Source organism: Sarcophilus harrisii, chromosome 4 (assembly GCF_902635505.1).
Source record: "Sarcophilus harrisii chromosome 4, mSarHar1.11, whole genome shotgun sequence".
NCBI classification, from domain to species: Eukaryota; Metazoa; Chordata; class Mammalia; order Dasyuromorphia; family Dasyuridae; genus Sarcophilus; species Sarcophilus harrisii.
The window spans coordinates 323,143,062-323,163,025 of record NC_045429.1 but is presented as its reverse complement, the minus strand read 5'-3'; the positions used below and the strand labels follow the sequence as shown (position 1 = coordinate 323,163,025).

General features: G+C 39.8%; 1 protein-coding gene across 2 annotated transcripts; it reads right to left on the bottom strand.

Annotated features, from left to right (window-relative positions):
• Window positions 1-7,904: 7,904 nt before the first annotated feature.
• CD79B (CD79b molecule) lies at window positions 7,905-17,822 on the bottom strand. 2 transcript variants are annotated; one of them, XM_031965886.1, is made up of 6 exons: window positions 17,644-17,822; window positions 14,516-14,572; window positions 10,454-10,765; window positions 9,459-9,577; window positions 8,724-8,765; window positions 7,905-8,603 (listed from the first exon to the last, which is right to left on the bottom strand). In XM_031965886.1, the coding sequence occupies exons 1-6, from the start codon at window positions 17,747-17,749 to the stop codon at window positions 8,505-8,507; spliced, it is 735 nt and encodes a 244-aa protein (XP_031821746.1). In that variant the 5' UTR covers window positions 17,750-17,822; the 3' UTR covers window positions 7,905-8,504. The 2 variants fall into 2 exon arrangements, with proteins under 2 accessions (XP_031821746.1, XP_031821745.1); XM_031965885.1 differs by having other exon boundaries at window positions 14,516-14,575; window positions 17,644-17,821.
• Between the last annotated feature and the right edge of the window lie 2,142 nt (window positions 17,823-19,964).

Sequence of the window (19,964 nt, the reverse complement as noted above, 5' to 3'; positions counted from 1 at the left end):
GCAAATGACTTGCCTAAGCTAGTTAGTGGTAGAGATGAACTAGACAGTGGTAGAGGTAACCAAGTGGTTCAGTGGACAGGATGTGAGATGTAGAATCTGGGAGACCCAAGTTCAAATCCTGTCTTTGATACTTACTAGCTGTGTGATCTTGGGGAGTTTTCTCATCTGTAAAAAGATGGAGTTGGACTTGTTGATCTCCCAGATTCCTTTCGACTCTAAATCTATGATCCTATGAATATGAGGATCTCTCCATTGTGAAAAGAGAACCAATTTCATCACTGGACCCAGCTCACACTTAGCTCCCATAGCCAGACCAGAACCAATAAACATAATAAATAGCTCACATTTATATAATACTTTGCTTTGGTCCAGGCACTGTGCTAAACACTTGACAGTTATTATCTCATTTGATTTTCATAAAACCTTGAAGGTAGGTTTTGTTATAACAGATGAGTAAACTGAGGCAGACAGAGATTAAATGACTTTCTCAGAGTCACATAGCCAGTAAATGTTTGAGGCAGTATTAAAAACTCAGGTCTTCTTGACTCCAGGTACAACATTCTATATGCTGCACTGTCTATGATGAGAGCTAGCATTTTTATACCACTTTAAGTTTGCAAAGCAGTTCATAAGTTTCTTCAAATTTAATCCTTGCAACAACCTTGGGAGGCAGGTGCTATTATCATTCTGATCTTACCATTGAGAAAACTGAGACACAGATAAGCTTAGGAGGTAGATGTTAATATCATCCCAATTTTACAATTAAGGAAACTGAGCCACAGAGTGGTTACAGATAAGGAAACAGAGATATAGGGCAAATGACTTGCCCAGGAGTACATGGCTAGTGTCTGAGACAGGATTTGAAATTAGGTTTTTCTGATTCCAAATGCAATACTCTAGGACTATGTCATCTACTGCTATACTTTGGCTCCTATGTCCTTCAGCCTTCTCTGAAGTATTTCCCACTATGTCTCCAAACTTAATATAATACTGTATGATGCTGAGCATGACAAGTCTACACATTATTGACACATAGGTCAATACAAGGAAAAATGCATATATAATAATGTCAAGCAAGATAGAGGAGCCATGAGATAGTTTGAATACACTGATTCTACTTCCGTAAGCTTCTGAATGCATGAACAGAGGAGGTGGGATCAGCATTAAGTTCTTAACCTTTTTTTGTGTCACCGATCTCTTTAGCAGTCTGACAGAGCCCAAAGACCCTTTCTCAGAATTATGATATAGATGCATAAAATAAAACACATAGAATTACAAAGGAAACCAATCATATTGAAATATATGGTTATCAAACTATTTTTTAAAGGTTCACAACTTATCAAATCCCAGGTTAAGGATCCTTGAAGTAGGTAGAGTCTGTATAAACCCCTTTGGTAGTGTTAGAATGCACAGGAGCCATCTGACAGTGGCTACTGGAGATCCAACCCAGAATGGATCTCCTCTTGTGAGAGGATGATACAAGGAGACTGAGAGACTGTTGCATTGTCTGACCTCTCTCCTCTTCCCTCTTTCTCCAATTTATCTCATTCCCAGTCTGCAACACCTGTGTCAGCAAAGGCTGTCCTGAAACCCCTTCAGATGTTATAATCCACAGCTGTGGAGGTTCTTGGGGAATTGAACTGTCCCTTAACAGGTATGAGAATCTCCTCTTTGACAGAGAGCAATGGGGGGTAGGAGAAGGAGCTGGTGAAAATCCAAGTTCTAGTCTCTTCAGCCCTCTTCAAACTACCAATGCTTAAATCCAATTCAAGTGCAAGTCAAGATATCATCCTCATGACATCATTGGTCCTCTTCTCCAATGGTACTTCAGTACCATCACCACCACCCCATAACAACAGTACTACTTTGGGCACGTCTGTCTAGTTTTGAGAGATTTGGTCAAGGCCATTTCTTCCCAGAGTCTTCCTTCAGCAACCTGAAGTGGCGTTGGTCAATTCTCTCTCTAGAAATTGGAAGCCAGAAGTGCTCAAAGCAATTGAGAGTTTGAAAGTCCAGAAGAATTTGGAGCTCTCCCACTTTCCCCAACTCCTCCTCTCTCTCCATTGCTTTCCACTTAAAAGAAGTCTCCTTTGGGGACTGGGATTGTACTTAATATTTATAGCTTTTTTATTCCCTAGAATTGCTTAAGTCTATAATTTAATGAATGACTAAAAAAGTATTTAAGTCCTTATCTCATGCTAAGTAAGCAGCTAGGTGGAACAGTGAATAAAGCATTGGCTTGGAATCAGGAAGATTCATCAAATATGCGTCCAAACACTTACTAGCTATGTGTGTGACCTTGGGCAAGTCATTTAACTCTGCCTCAGTTTCCTCATCTGTAAAATGAGCTGGAGAAGGAATAGTAAACCACTCCAGTATCTTTATCAAGAAAGCCTCTAAAATAGGATCATGAAGAGTCGGAACATGGCTGAATGACAAAAATTGACAACAGGTGACTGACCATAACAACAGCAGCTTTTCATGTTTTGTTTTGGGTTTTTTTTCTTCTAACCTCAGACTTTGCAAAAAAAAGAAAGAGAAAAATATCATATAAGCAGAACCAGTAGCAATAGCAGCACCTGCAATTAGCAGAGCGGGAAGTCTAGGGGGAGGAGAGTAGAAAGTAGTTTGTCCTTAGAGTAGCAGCCCCTGAGGGACAGGGCTGGACTCCCCCAAAGGGCAATGGAGCATGTGCCAGGGTGTTAGGGGAAATCTACAGGATTTGCATTTGGAGGAGTGGCAGAATAGCAGGAGAAAGCACTGGTGATTTGAACTTTGGGAAATTCTGCCCAGAAGCACAATCTCTTAGTCTTTGAGGCTGACCTCGGAGAAGTCATGTAGTAAAACAGAGTTTTTGGATTAGGAGGCATTTGTGATTAATTGATGTCTTAAATATTAACACCCTATAAAATAATTAGTTTTGTTGTTTTGAAAAATCATACTATTACTGGGTCTGTGTCCCAAAGAGATTAAAAAAAAATACTCAGTCAAGTAGCAATTATTAGATACCTATATACTTACAGTAGCTTTTTGCTTTGGTAAAGAGATAAAAACTAAAGGTGGCCCCTCTTTTGGGAAATGGCTAAATAGTGACATATAAATGTAATAGAATGCCATCATATTAGAAGAAATGATGAAAGTGATGGGGGAAGACTTGAATATACCAGTGGAGTGATGTGAGCAGAATTAAGAAAACCATTTATATAATAATAACATTGTAAAGAAAATTCACTTCATTTCTCCTGTTGAGATTGGGAAGGGGACCCCAAAAGTTTGAGGTCACAGACCAGTGTCACGAGGTGTCTCAAAAGAATTTGCAGACTTGAACCCATTTCCTACTCAAGGGGTAAATAGTAATTGTAACACAATTACAAGTGGACTGAATTCCAACAGAATTCAGCAAAGAAACAGAAGCAAAGAGATACATTTATCCAGCTTTCTATCACTGACATGATAATTCTATGGCTCATAGGTAGGACAGAGGAGTGATCTCCAGAATTTGTTTCTCATTGATCAGATTATCACTGACCATATTATCAGTCAGCAATGAATTGAGGAGTGGTCTATTTATTATTGTTTTGGGAGTTTGATTTGTGGGACTATCCTGAGGCCAAAAGCTATCTGACTGAGGAGTGTTCTATTCAGAATTAGACAGATTGGGCATTTGAGTTTCCTCAGGCAGACTTCAAAGCCAGAAGATTTAGGACTACTGATTTATTATTAGAACAGAAGCCCCGCTAAAATCAGGAGACCATGAAATCATATTACAAATCATTTCGATCACTTATCTTTGTAGTGGAAGAGAGCCTGGGATCTCTGAGGTTATATAGGTCCTACCAAAAGATAGAAAACCTTTGGGTAGAAGCACGGTGATGGATTGTGTGTATTTTGAAGACCAGCCAACTAAGTTGGAAAAAGCTCATCACTAAGCATGACTACAAGGGGATGAACTTTTCTTTTTTTCCCTTCTTTTTTAAAATTTATTTTTAATATACATTGTTTTATGAATTATGTTGGGAAAGAAAAATCATAGCAAAAGGGAGAAACCATGGGAAAGAGAAAAAAAAAAACAGAAAAAAGAAGTGAACATAGCATGTATTGATTTATATTCAGTCTCCTTAGTTCTTTTTCTGGATGCAGATGACATCTGTCCAAAGTCTATTGGGATTGCTTTGGATAACTGAACTACTGAGAAGAACCAAGTCTTCCATAGTTAATCATCTCACATTTTTGCTGTTTTTGTGTACAATATATTCCTGGTTCTTCTTGTTTCAGCTCAGCTTCAGTTCATGTAAATCTTTCCAAGCCTTTCTATAATCAGCTTGTTCATAGTTTTTTTTTATAGAACAATAATACTAAGGGGATGAATTTTTCAATAACAGTGGCTCCTGAAGATCATCAACTAAATTGCCTGAAGTTGGCAATAGTAGAAGAGATGTCTAGAGTGATGAATTCACAAATCCTTGAGGTGTGATCCTAGAATTCCTCCTCATCCTCCTCCATATCATTGATCTTAGTACCAGAAGGAAACTCAGGAGCTCATCTAGGCAACACCTTAACTTCAATCAATCAAATGGTCAACAAGTATTTTAAGTGCCTACTATGTGCCAGGGGGAGAGGAGAAGAGGAGCATATAGCAAGCCTTGTCCCACAAGGACTTCCCTCTGCCTGCTGCTCGGTGTCCCAGGGTGGAGGGTGGAGACCAGATTTAGCTGTGCTATGCAAAGTAGCAGGAAAGGCCAGGCTTCAGCTCAGTGGAGACAAAAATCTAAAGATGGTAGTTCTCTCTGATAACTCAAAGAGTTTGAGGAGATGATGGGACAGCAGCCAAGAGCTCAGGATTATGCTTGGACATAGTCACTCTGTCCTCAAGCTGGCAAAGCCAAACTAGCAACCAGTCCCTTAATATGAACCCACAGTATAACCATCCTGGTCTGTTTGACTCCTTGGGCTAGGAATTCTCAAGACTTTCCATACTCCATCCCCAAGTCTCTCTGCCCTATGATCCAAATCTTGTCCCATCTCACCTTCAGAATCAGGCTCTAGGTGGTACAGTGGATACAGCATTGGTCCTTAGGAGGACCTGAATTCAAATCCAACCTGATTTTTACTTTGTGACCCTGGGCTAGTCACTTATACCTGTTTGCCTCCTCCCCCCACCACACACACACACACACACACACACACAAGAATCAGTCTCAAAGCTTCCATGAGGAAGCCCTACTCAGAATATTCTTCTTTGTTGCATTACCTTGGCATTCATAGATTCCCATTTGTAGGATATCAATTTGAATCATGGCTTTACATCTGGAAGGGACTTCTAGAGGATATTCTAGTCCAACTCCCTTGTTTTATAGATGAAGAAACAGGTCTAGAGAGACAAAGGGACTTGCCCGGGGTTACATAGATAAGAAATGGAAGGAAGATGCAGAATTTGAATTCAGTGCATCTGACTGCAGATCCAACATTTTCCCCCCCTACTGCATCCTCAGGTTGTGAACCTACTTCATTCACTCTGTGGTTTTTCCATTGTGTGAGTGATCTGAGAGCACAACATCTCTTTGTTGTGTACCTGTTAGTGTACCATAGTCTACCTTGTGTGCCCAATCCTATAAGTTAGTTGCTTGTGGGGATACATACAGAGAGGTTCTACCTACAATCTTTGTCCTTAATGAGTTTTCTATCTCAGGGGTCCTCAAACTTTTTAAATAGGGGGACAGTTCACTGTCCCTCAGACTGTTGGAGGGCTGGACTATGCTAAAAACAAAACCTTTGTTTTATGGGCCTTTAAATAAAGAAACTTCATAGCCCTGAGTGAGGGGGATAAATGTCCTCAGCTGCTGCATCTGGCCTGCAGCTGTAGTTTGAGGAGCCCTGGAAGAGATGAAAGGAGTTCAATGAAAACTGAAGATAATCAAGGAACTGGTTCTCATAAGATCATAGGTCAAGACATGGAAGATACCTCAGAAACCATGAATTATTCTAAACAGAGGAAACTAAAGAGGAAATTAGTAATTGGTCTAATATCATACAAGCAGCATGTATTAGAAGTGGCGTTTGAACTCAAGGTATCTGACACCAGATTCAATGCTTTTTTTCCATTGTACCATGCTAAGAAGTATGGTTTAAATTCTCGTTTGTGGGGGGTTGAGGGGGAAGAAGAATAAAGTAGGTTCAGAGGTAAAATATTCTGTTGAATTTGAATTCTGGGTAGGATTCAAATAGGCAGAAAAGTGGGAAATTCTATGATTTTCTCAACTAGAGTATTAACTTCTTGAGGGCAAGCACTATATAGAGAACCTATCCTAGCACTCAACATATATTAATTTAAGGGTGAGATCAAAGTTTTTTTTTTTTAAGTTTTCCTGCATATTGTATTTACACAGAGCTAGGAACAGTTAAGCAGGTAGAAGAGAAAATAGCTTTTCCCCTTGAGCTTAACTTTGTCTTTATGATCTTCTCTATCTCTTCATTTACACTGGAGAATGGAAAAGACAGAAGGGGACTTGGAGTTGAAAAAAAACTGGGGAACCTCAAACTCCAGAACTGCATAATAGTTTCTAGATGAGTAGCTTTACATAGAGAATGGCTAGATATAGATAATAGAATCAGAGATTAAAATTAGGAGATACATGTATTGCCCACCATGACCTAGAGTTAAGTTGCCCATGGATATTTAGTCCAAAGAAAAGATTGTCTCAGTCTATTAACAAACTTGGAATATTCTATTACCACAGAGCTTGACATCTGAGACAAAGAATCTCTGGTGAAGATGAAATACTTTCTATCCAAAATTCTGAAAAGAAACAGTCCACTCTGTAAAGACAAAAGTCAGAAGGATTTTTCCACTTACCAAACCCAGCTCTGTTACTGATCCTTTGTTTGAGGAGGATTTTTTTCTTAAGAGAGTTATTAAGGTGGCTTTCTCTTTTTATAAGGAAGAATAACCTATTAGCAAAAGTCCTTAGTCTCAAGCTAGATGGTCAGAGGTGTGAATTACTCTTCCAAACATGTATTCTGGTCATACATGTATACCCTTCCAGGCAAGTCTACTCTGCCCATTAATAGAATGCTTGTTTATGGGAGAAAGTATCCTAAATCTGTGGGGGGAAATGTGTATAACTTGTCTTATAATGCCATTTCATTAAATGCCTTAAATGCTCTGTGACTAATTACTAATATTGGTGAGCACTTGTGAACTATGGATTTAGTCAACAGGTTCGCACAATGTACCTCAAACTTGGGACAGCAGTGTCTGCCTACTTTGTGAATTGAGAGGTATCTCCAGGTATTATTGCAGGAACTCAATAAAGCAATATAGATTGGAAAATGAGTAGGTTTGGCTTTACTGCAAGTTAGTGATTGTCAGTGATTGATTTGCCCAAGTTATGGCCTCCTTTGCTAAGACTAGGACTAGACAGGAGGGGAGAGAGAACATGTGAAGGGAAATGGTGGTGATCTAGGGCAGGCAGGATCTAGAAGGAGAACATGAAGATATAAAACTAGATTAGGGACACTTGGAGAAGTAGGTAGAGAGATGAGGAGAAAAGTTTAGCTGTTGGTCAGTATAGCTGTAGACACAAGTTTACACTAGCAAATACAAGCATATCCTTATAGGCAAAAATAAATGTACATATATATATATATAAACTTACACACACACACACACACACATATATATATATACATATACATATATATATATATATATTTGGAGAGAGAGAGAGAGAGAGAGAGAGAGAGAAGGAAGGAAGGAAGGAGGGAGGAAGAGAGGGAGGGAAAAAGGGAAGGAGAAAGGAAGGAAAGGAAGGAGAGAGAGAGGGAGAGAGACAGAAAGACAGAAACAGAGAGAGAGAGAGATGTGGGAGGAGGCATATCCATGAGATTCTACAAGTCCCCATGTGTTTTCTCAAAACACACAGTTTATTACATCAGAAGTTATGCACAGGAGACCAGGAAGGGCCCAACAAACCCTTGGAGATGGGAGAAGGGGATATATCTCCACAGTCCCTAATTTGGATTGAGTCAGTTGGCCGTCTGAGTTTCAGAGTCGATCCTGGTCCTTGTTTGCTTTGGGCTGGAGGAGCCGTGCTGTAGGGGCCAAGTGTGACCTGGTCTCCTAGATCACTCCGAGTCAGATTTATAGATTCTTTCCATTTTTCCTCACCAGACTCCAAATCTGTTTCCCTTTGTTTTACTTTCCTTTTCCCCATCAAGTCTGTGTCTCCCTCTACTCTATCTCCTTCTCCCCCAGCCAATTCCCAGAGTTTTAGGGAGACAAATTCCCCTAAATCTTGTGCTCTACTAAGCACTACAGGTTTCCACTCCTCTGGAGATGGTTGTGAGTTGAGAGGGATTGGAGGCAGGACAGTTATGGGCAGAGGAAAAGGAGTAATAGGTTGGAAACCAGAGCAGGTCCATGAAGCTTATTTGCTGGATGAGCTGCCTCCAGGAGGTTGATGGAGGGATGGGGAGTGAAGGAAGAATTGTCAGGTGGGGAACCTTCACTCTTGGCCTGGGTGCTCACCCACTGACCATTTTACTTCTCCCGTTCGAAGTGTCACGATGTCCTCATAAGTAGCTGTTTGGTCAATTTCCAGACCCTAAGGATTTCAAGAATTGTACAAAGTTAGGAGCAGCGCTATAGTATAAACATAAAGCGAGTCTGCACTCACTGTCTACAACCACCACCACCAGCTCTCGTAACTGCCTCTCTTTCTTACCTCATAAGTGTGATCATCCTCCAGGGCCACCTTGCTATCATCCTGCAAGAGACAGAAGGAGAAGCTTAGTCTGGGCTCCTCTATCTCCTCTTACTGTTATTTTATAACCAGGTTTAACATGTAATGGAAGGGGAAAAGGACCTGGGTATAGGAATGGGAATGGGGAGAAACCAGTGGGTCTTAGGATGAGGGTAGATGAGGAAGATAGGGGCCTGAGGATGGAAAGGGGAGATGGATCTTCAGCATGGAAGAGAATGAGGGCCAGAAAAATCTAAGGATAAATGGGTGAGGGAGAGGTGGATCCAGGATGGAAATAGGAGAGGGAAGGGATAAGATGGCTGTTCAGGATGGAAGTGGGTGAGGGACAAAAAGGTCAGAGGATGAAATGGGTGAATGGAGGGGGGTCCAAAATGGAAGAGGGTAGGAGAAGAATGTTAGGATGGGAGTGATAAAGGAGAAGAACAGATGGATCTGAGGATGAAGTAGGTGAGGGAGAGATAGCTGTTCAGGATGGAAGTGAGTGAGGAAAGACAGATTAAGGGGAAGTAAGGTGGGGATGAGATTGAGAAAGGGGGTGGGGGATGAAGAAATAAGAGGAGCTGCGGCAGGGATATAGAGGGGAAAATCGATGCAAGATGTTGCCTCTCACACTGCTTTAAGCCAGTGTGATCCAGCAGGCTCTCTTTTATCTTGTTCACCTATTTTTTTCCCTCCCCTCCTCCTCTCCCCAGTCACCTTATCTAACAACAGGAAAATAGGGACGGTGATGAAGACAATAATGAGTAAGGTCTGGATCATAATGATGGCATCTTTCAGAGTGTTCCTCCGCTTTAGCTGGGCCACGGTGCTGTACCCTATGGTGAGAGACAATGTGGGAAGGTGCTGAGAGGAAGGGGATATCACAAAGCTCAACTATTTAGAGACAGAAATGGTAGTCTCTTAGCAGATCTTCCTTTGTCCTATGCCTTACCATCTCTGAGGGTCCCCCTCTCTTTTATCATCAGCCAGCTTATAAGTGGGAAAGTGGATAAAGAGCTAGGCTTAGAGTTAGGAATGACTGAATTAGAATTACTTGCTGTTGATCCTGGGCAAGTAATTTAACCTCTGCCCATTCATTTTTCTCCTCTGCAAAATAGAGATAATAATGGCTCATATTTCACAGAACTGTGAGATTCAAATAAATCCTGCTTCAGATACTAGCTCTCTATAAGATCCTGAATAAGTTGCTTAACTTTGGAATCTCTCAGTTTCCTAACTTGTGACTTGTTAGCCTTTAAAGTTCCAGTTCTAAAATTGTGATCCCAAAGTGCTTTGTAAACCTCAAAGCATTATATACACATTAGCAATTCTTATTGAGTCTAGGTTAACTGGGTGGGCAGTTAATTCCCATTTGAACCAATCATCTTCACTCATTTCTGGGTCAGAAACAGCCTCCCACCCTCAGTTTCGCCAAATACCAGCAAATGTGTATATCATCAGCCACAGGGGAGACCAGGCAAAGGGTCAGTCAATGGCTTAGTGTGAATGCTAGGCTAAATCTACTGTGGCAAAGAGAGCTTACATGGGTCAGTTACCAGTGACAAGTTCCCAGAACCATCTGGACACATTTTATCCACCCTGGATGCCAACTGGAGAGCTGGCATGCTTTTCTCAGTGGTAGTGCTTAGACAGGGAGCTGTCTGGAGGGTTGAATAAAAATGCTCTGGACCCGAGCTTATCCCCAAACATACCCATGACTCGGAGCTCAGTGCCGCAGCCCTGGTACATCTTTTCAGGATTCTCCACACAAGCTTGTTGACAGTAATAGATGCCATTGTCCTCAAATTGTACTTTTTGGATTACGAGAGTGACAGTGTTGTTACTCCTAAAATTCTTCAGCCGTTCATTGTCAAGTTTTAGAACCCGCGGGTCAGGATCTGACTCCTGCTTCAGCAGCCAGCTCACTTCACCAGAATGGCTTACATGGCAGGTCACTTCAAAGAGGCTGTCTCTCTTTTTGGCAACAAAACGTGGATGCTGCGAGATCTCTTTGCATGAACTCGCTGTGAAAATCAAAATCAGACCCTAAGTTTCTCTAGTCCAAAGTCTTAAAGGCGTAAACCTCTCAGCCTTCAGCTCTACAGATCCAGGGGCCAGCCCTGTACTGTCCCCATCCACACAAACAATGGCCTGAAGAATAGGAAGAGGCGTGGAGGCACAATGGAGATAGGAGACAGAGGAGGGAGAGGTGACAGAAACCAAACAAGAGTAGAATTCCCTTGGACACTTATTGCTCTTCTAGTCATTGATCACCAAGCCCTGAGCCAGTCTCTAGCATCTAAACCGGGGTAAATGTATAATGAATAGATTGACATTCACTCAGGATCTTTTGTACAGCAGTTCATATAGATAAGTGTCATGTGCTTATCACATGGGTTAGCAGACTAACATTATATTTTTTGTATAAGTCCTATCCTTTCCATCTTCCCTGATGCTATCCTGATGCTTCCAACATCTCTTGTTTGGATTATGGCAACAGCATTTCTGATTAAGGGGTCTTCCTTTGTCCGGTAACTTTTTTCTTCTTAAATAGTTGTGTAATAATGGGCAAATAATTTCTCTGAACCTCAATTTTTTCATCTATTAAATGGGGATAACAAAGTGATCATATTGGGTTATTTAAAAGTAAAGCACTACTAAAATCAAAAACTTTATAAAACCTAAAAACATTTATAATCTTTATAGCAATCTGCTATTATTTTTATTATTATAATATTCTAATTATGACATTCCTCTGCTGTTATTCTAGCCCTCCAATAATTGTTGGCTGATCCATTTCATAAATGAAAGTCACCTTTATATATAAAGTATTAAACAAAAACCAAATTTTGATTGGCCAAGAACTGGAAACAAAGTGAGGGGAAAATGACTAAGAAGTTATGGTACATGAATGTAATGGAATAATATCATGGTGTAACAAATGATGAAGGGGACAGATTTATAGAAATCTGAAAAACATTCACAGTGAAGTGAGTGGAACAAGAGAACAAATTATATGATAACAACAAGCTTGTAAAGATGTCTCTGGAGCATCTATGTTGAAATATGCTGCTCCCCTCCTAATTAGTAGAGGCTGGAGACAGAGCATCCATTTTGGACTTGAGCATGTAGGAATTTATTTAGTTTGACTGTATATCTGTACTTAGGGTTTTCTTTTTTATATTAAATTGAAGGGAGGGGAAGAAATAAGAGGGAGAAAAATGCTTGTTAATTTAAAAATAAAATAAAATGTAAGGGGAAAAAGGTCTTGACTGAATATTAAGTCATGAACTTGTTTTTAAAAATATTTTGATAACTATTTCAACACAACTGGTTTCTTTTGTAATTCTATATTTTATGTAATTCATTTTCAAATATGATGCTGAGAAGGGGTTCACAGGCTATAGTAGATAGTTAAAAGGGTCCATGACACAAAAATGGTTAAGGAACCCTGCTTTAGAGTATGAACTGACTGACTTAGAAGAATTAGGGGTTAAATAATAAATTCAGTCCATGTGCAAATTTTGATTTCTTTGTTCTTTGTGTGATACCTGAGCAGGTAAGAGTTTCTAAAAGTCTTATCAAGACTATGAGAACCAAGTTCTCTTGTTCTATGAGAACTTGTCCAAAGCCAATCTTAAGAGTGAATTAATCAATCCACAGCCACTTATAAAATGTCTGCTAACTGCCAAGCACCATGCTAAGTGTAGATATTCAAAAATAGGCTACCTCCCCAAAACAAACAAACAAAAATCCCCAATTCCTGCTCTTAAAGAGCTCACAGTCTAAAGAGAAAAATGACACACAAAAAACTATGTACAAACAGGCTATTAACAGAATGATTGATGATAATCTTAAAGAAAATCCTACTTTATAGGATATCAGAAAGCATTTCTTGTAGAAGTGGAGATTCTAATGCAGAGAATAAATTAAGCCCTTCCCTTCAAGAGTTTATGGTCTTTATTTTCTTTTTTGCTCTTCAATCATAATGCTCAAAGATTCCAAATATTAGATCTGGGCGTAAAAGTAATAGATAAAACTTTTACTTCCCAAACAACCACTGCCCAGAACCCCTCAGAATTGAGAATAAATGAGGGGATATCTTTAACACATATTAGATTTTTCCTGTACAAAAGGGTAAAACTAGAAAGCTTTCTTTGTGGCTTATCCTATTCTTCCTCCATGAGTTACAGTCCAAAATGAGTTAGCAGGACTGCTAGGTGGCTCAGTAAATACAATGAGTCATCTAAAGTCATCTTCCTGAATTCAAATTTAGTCTCAGACATTAGCTATGTGACTTTGGGCAAATCACTTAACCCTGTGCCTCAGTTTCTTAACTGTAAAATGAGCTAGAGAAGAAAAGGGCCAACCACTCCAGTATCTTTGCCGAGTAAATCCCATGAAGTTACTAAGAGTCAGACATGACTGAACAATAAAATGATTTGGAGATTTGTGCAGGTCCTTTCTTCAGTCCTCTTAAAGCTTCAATTGGCTGAAAAGCAAAGATTTTTTCCACCTTTTTTCAATTCATGGACCTTTTTGACAATTTGGTGAAATCAATTGTCCCCGTCTCATAATAATGTTTTAAAAGTACAACATAAAACACATAGGAATCTTTTATATTGATATAGTTATCCATTTTTTTTTTAAGTTCATGTACCCTAGGTTAAAAATCCCTGCAGTTAGGAATGTCTTTAATAAATTTCATATGTGTACCTAAGTTTTGTGAATAAGCCACTTCTCATTTTCCCTCCCTTGCATGGATATTGATTTAATAATAAAAACAATAGCTAGCTTTTATGATAGCATTTTATACTCTCTTTAGAGAGACATTTTCTGACAGATGTAGGTATTTAAATGATTAAGAGTACTTGATTAATTTTCTTTTCTTTTAAAGAACAACGCAACGAACCAGCTAATATAGTTGCCCCTCAAATTCCAAAAGCTGGAACTTGCTCTTTATTGTCAATCCAAAGTTCAAACTGCATAATCTGTCATTCAAAGCCCTCCACAATCAGATTCAAATATACATTTGCAATTTCATCTCCCACCATTGCTTTTTGGGTTATTGGACACTATGTATTCTGGCCTCTGGGTCTATGCTCAAATTGGTTCTCTTACACCTTCATTTGCATAAGGCCCTATTCAGCTTCTCTGTTGAGCCTGACATGACCTCTGGGCCCACAATGACCCTTCTTCTGTGGCACACAAATCTCTGTACTTTTCTGCATTACTTTTTATCTTTCTGTGTGTCCTGTCTCTGCACCTGGATGACAAGCCTTTTGAGGTCAGAGTCCATTATCTTTACTTCTTTGTATGAGATTAACATGAAAGGTCATTGAAAGTAAGAACTGGTTTTCATGTTTGTCTTTTTATCTCCAAGTGTCTGGCACATAGTAGACATGTGGCAAATGATTGTTGGGTTTAAATTTATATGCTCCTTTGCTCCTAGTGTGGTCTTGACCATTGCTTGCTCTCAGTAAATAATTGCCAATAATTGCTATTGATGATGAGTGATAACATGGGAGAGACAGTGAAGATTTAGTTAAGATTTGGTCAGAAGATCCTGGAGACATGAAAATACAGAGAAATTAATTTATCAGGGATGCCAAGGAAATGCAGAAACAGGGAAAGGTTAGCCCCTCCCCTCTCTCCAGAGCTTTTCAAACAAGATATGCTGAAGGTATCTCTCCCTCCATTCACCCCCAGTCTCCCTACTATCCCTCCCTCAATGACTCAGATACAGTTCCCTGAGAAAGGACAGAGCTACTAACCTCTGGAATCACGGATATCAATACCATCAATTGTTTGGGCTCCCAGGATCATCTCACCTGCTGAGGAACATGGGACAGAGAGAAGAAGAGAGTCAGGTGGACAAGATAACAAAAGATAGTATTGGCGCCAAAAGAACATCAGGGGATCCTATAGTATAGGAAGCATCTGACTTTCCTAGTTTGTCCAAACTCTAATCATTCCCATTGATGCAATTCTTCCTTCCTTCCTTCCTTCCTTCCTTCTTTCTTTCCCTCCTTTCTTCTTTCCTTCCCTCTCTCCTTCCTTCCTTCTTTCTTTCTTTCTTTCCTTACCTCCTTTCTTCTTTCCTTCCTTCCCTCCCTCCTTTCTTCTTTCCTTCCTTCCTTTTCTTCCTTCCCTTCCTCCCTTTACTCCCTCACTTCTTTTCCTCCCTCCCTCCTTCCCGTCCCTGCCTTCCTCCCTCTCTCCCTCCCTTCCTTCTTCCCTTTTTCCTTTTCTCCTTTCCTTCCTTCCTTCTTTCCTTTCCTCCTTCCCTCCCTCCTTCTCTCTCTTCTTCCTTCCCTCCCTCCTTTCATCTCTCCCTCCTTCCTTCCTTCCTTCCTTCCTTCCTTCCTTCCTTCCTTCCTTCCTTCCTTCCTTCCTCTCTTCCATCAGCATAAAGTAACTTAACTAGAGTCATGCAAGTCTTAAGTGTCAAATGCATGAGATAGGATTTGAAAGTGGGACTCCAGGGCTGGTGCTTTACCCACAGCACTACCTAATTGCACAATTATTTCTTTCCCCCAATAACTCTCCCATGACCTATCACTTCAATTGATTCTTCTATATTTCCCATAGCTGAAGTTCAACAGATGGAGAGGAGGGCATGCTAGGAAGCGGAGTAGAGAAATAAAAAGAAGATAGGAATAGGGAAAAGAAGAGGGATGAGAAATAGGGAAGAGCTTGTGGTTCCCTTTGCCTCCAAAATATGAAAATTATAGAAAATCAAGGATGTTTCTGATTTTTATTTGAAGAACTTGAGGTATGAATATCCATTTAATGTGGGGCCACTTTAATCCTCCTTTAGCCGGATATTATAATTGAAAGCAGCTACTTACTTTTTAATATGTTGGAGTATTTTTTTCTTTTTTTCCATTTTTTTATTATTATAATAACTTTTTATTGACATAACCCATGACAGGGTAATTTTTTTTACAACATTATCCCTTGCACTCACTTCTGTTCCGATTTTTCCCTCCCACCTTCCACCCCCTCCCCTAGATGACAAGCAGAACATCAAAGATGAAAGAAACCTTAAAACACTGAATTTTAGATTTTCAAACCTTAGCACTGGAGAGGACTCAAGAGATTTTTAGTCTAAGCCTCTTGTTTTTACAAAAAAGGAAAGTGAGGGGACAGCGCCCTTTTTTTTTTCTTGAGTTAATATACAGAACACATAGGAGGGGGTCTACATTCTACTTCCTTGTTTATAAAAGCATTCTCTCCTCTTTCAGCAGACTCCAAATTAGCAAAATTTCCATTTTCCTCACTTTTTTCTCTTCACCCTTCACAGGGCTCCTACTGCAGGCATCAGATCTGGAAATTACCTAATCTCCTTAGTCTCTCTCTTAAGCTCAAGGCCTTCATCATCAGTTGCCCACTGGATATTTCAAACTCATCCTATAGGAAAACTCAGATTCAATATGTCCAAAACCGAATTCATTTTCTTTTCCCCACAAAACCCCCCTCTCTTTTGAACTTATATACTTCTTTCAAGGGCACTATTGTTCTTCTGATATATAGGTTCACAACTTAGACATCATCTGCAACTTCTTGCCTTCACTCTCTCACAATTTGTTGCCAAATCTTATTGTTTATATTTCCAAACATCTTTCTTGCATATCCCCTTATCATTATTCACATAACTACCATCCTAATTCAGGCCCTTATGACTTTTCCCTTGGATTATTGTAATGACTTTCCTAACTGGTGTCCTATCTCAAGTTTCTTCACTCCAATCCATTCTCTCCATAGCTGCCAAAGGGATTTCCCCAAAGTCCAGGGTAGATCATGTCATATCCCTACTCAGTAAACTTCAATGGCTCCTTAATATCTCTAGGATCAAATATAAACTATCTGGCATCTAAAGTTCTTTAGAATATGGCCCTTGCTACATTTCTATTCTTATTACAAATTATTCTTTTCAATATATTTTACAATACATCTATGTCAATCTGCTTGCTGTTCCCCATACACAGCATCTCATCTCTCCTCTCTTTGCCTTTGCCCTCCTCCCAGCTGATACTGCCTTTCTCTCTAAGTAACCTTGTATTTTCTCTCTATGTCTTTTATGTAATACCTATTTATGTACATGCTGTCTTCCCCATTTGAACTGTAAGCCCCTTGAAACCTGGGCCTATTTTGCTTTTTCTTTGTATTTCCAGACCTCAGCATAGAGCCTGACACATAGTTTAGGAAATGCTCATTGACTGATTCATGGATTATACAAACTCTACCCAGAGTCAGAGATAAGATTAACATGAGTTAACATGAGGGATAAAGATATAGACAAGACATAGAGAGACAAGAAGAAAGAGAGAGAGAGAGAGAGAGAGAGACAGAAATAGATAGGCAGAGACAGAACACAGAGACAGACAGAGAGACACTGAGACACACACAGCAGGGCAGAGACAGAGTCCCAGACTTAAGTAAACTGGAAAGACCCTTAGTTATACACCTTCTGATTCCATTCTTCCATTTTTAAAGATATAGAAAAACACAAAGATTTAGACGTAAAAAGTAGGAGAGACAAAGAGAGACACAGAAAGTGAAAGAGGCCAAGAGAGAAATAACACAGACATTGAAAGTGAGAAACAAAGATAAAGACAGGAAAAACAACCCCCCCCCCAAAAAAAAAAGCAAAAACACGTAGACAAAAACCGTGATGGGGACAGAATGATCTATGAAGATACAGAAAGGCAAAGACAGAGAAAAACCCAGACACATAAAGAAAGATCTGACTTCTCTCACAAGAAAGAATGTAAGAAAAAAAAATTCTCAGGAGGCTAAAAAAGCCCTTGTTAAATGTGCACTATTCTTGTAATCTAGACAGAGAAAGAGCAAGAAAAGGGGAGAGTGGAAGGCGGCCAAAGCCAGCCTCTCTGAGTACCTGAGAGTAACAGAAGCAGCACAAGCCCTTCTTTGGAGATGGTAGGCAGTCCCAGCCCAACCATGGTCAAATAGATTCTGTCCTTGGCCCAAGTCTTGACCTCCATGGCTGTGGCTCCTTGGAGGGAAGTGCTACAGCTTGCTAGGGAGCCTGGATTCCCCACCCCACTAGGCCTCTTCCTGCCATGCAAATCTAGACTCAGGGGACAGACTGGCCCCTCCTGTTATTTCTGGGGTAGAGGAGGTGGGGCCCAAGGATGGGATTAACTTGGGAAGCTGCAAACTCTATTGTCTGCTCCTTGCTACTCAGACTTGGGGTGAAATCAAAGATGTGCTAGAGTCAGGTTGAATTTGGTCAGGAGAGTCAATTGTTAAATTTTCAGTGGGAACCTTTAGGCCTTGGAAATCAGCAAATGCTACAAATAAGGGTTTGGTTTATTGTTGAATTGATTGTACAGACTTGGAAAAAGTAATAGGGAAAACTTTAATACAAATGAAACTTAAAAGTATGTTGAGCATATTTTACTTCTTCTTCTGGAGAGCTGATTGTTAAATATTTACCAACCTATTTCATGGAAGAAACTTTTTTTTTCTTCCCATCTTTGATTACTGCCCCATAGCTTAATCAATAGTAATAGAAAGAGAATGGATTTGCAAAGAAGACCAGGGTTTGAGCTGGTTATTGATCTTGAGAAAAGTCACATTTTTTGGCTTCAGTTTTTTATTTATTAAATAAGAGGCTGGCCCCTCCTGTTATTTTGGGGATAGAGGAGGTGGGGCCCAAGGATGGGATTAATTTGGGAAATTGCAAACTATTGTCTGTCCCTTGCTGGTGATTCTCAGAATATCTTCCATCTTCAATAATAATAATAAAAACAACAATGGAACGTTGAAAGCAGACTGGAGTTAGTCATGGGGGGAAGGAATTTTGAACTGGGATTAAGCTGTCTAGGAGAGAAGGCAAGGGCAACTCTACTTGAAGTGTAGAGTGGATAGGATGGAAAAGAGGAAGACAAGAACCATGGCATGGAATGGAGGCAGAATGGGAGTAGATTGTCTTAAATAGAAGCCCACAGTTGGAGAGTGAGGGGAGATAAAGGGGAAGGGGAGTGCAGTTGATGACTTCAAATGGCAGTCAATGAAGTGGATTTGCTAGAACATGAAATAGAGAGTAATGATAGGTTTCTGTACAGGGATGAAAATGGTAAGAAGGAAGATAGTTCTGTAGATCATTTGAATCTAATATTTGTTCCACATGTCTGAGGCTGCCTTCCTTGGATAGTCATTCAGTTTGCTGAGAAGGGAAGCATGTTAAGTGAAGGAGCCCACTATCCTAAGAAAAATTTTTACTAACAAATCTGATTTTTAGCTAACAGATGAATCGAGCCGTTATTGTTTACTTGAGGAAGAGGTTCACCACAAGCCCTTTGTGAGGGTCAAATTCATCTTTCTGCTTGTTTACAAATGAGCGGTCTGTATTTGACCAGTTAGATTTGATAGAGCACTCCTTGGGCCTCTACTTCCTGGCTGTCTTCTTCCCTACAAGTCAGAAATGAACAATCCTGAGAATGCACGTTTTTAGTTTTGGTGATGACCTTGTAGATAATCTTAATCTAAATGGCTCTTCCATTCTAAAGTTTACAAGCAAGAAAGTTCCTGAGTTAGAGAACTGGATACTGGCCTCTTGACTAAATGTGCCTTGGAGAAAGAAGAGAATTCTCCATAAGTCCCCTGAATTTGGAGGACTAAAACCACCTTATCGAGGGCCAAGAGGTCTGAACCTTGCTATAATGTTGCCTTGAGATAGTTAGGCTGTATACCTTAAACAGGTGGAAGGCCAGTAGGGTATATTTACTAAGTAACTCTAAAGTATCTTTTTCTTGGGTATTAGGGTGGGTAGGGGTGGAACAGTCTGAAAAAAATCTAATGAATTATTTGGGCGCTTTATATTTCTGCCTTTGTTCATGGGTACCTGTGAGTACTTTTTATATTATTGATTTTTTTTCCTGTGGTGGTTGAAATGAAGACTGTCTAGTACTCAATACTCATATTGTAGATTAACTGCCTATTCAGAACTTAAGGATCTTCTTTTTTCTACACCTGAGGGAAACTTCGATAAACTAGGCCTAAATTTTATTCAAATTTCCTTTGAATTTTACTTGAGAGTGAGAGTCTAAGCCAAAAAAAAATTAGTAACCTTTTAGGGGATACTTTTGAATAAGTGTAAAGTAGAGGCCCAGGCAAAGCGCTATAATCTATTTATTTTACTTATTTTAAATATTTAAACAAAATTTTAGTTCTTCCCTTCAACCCCTCCTCTGC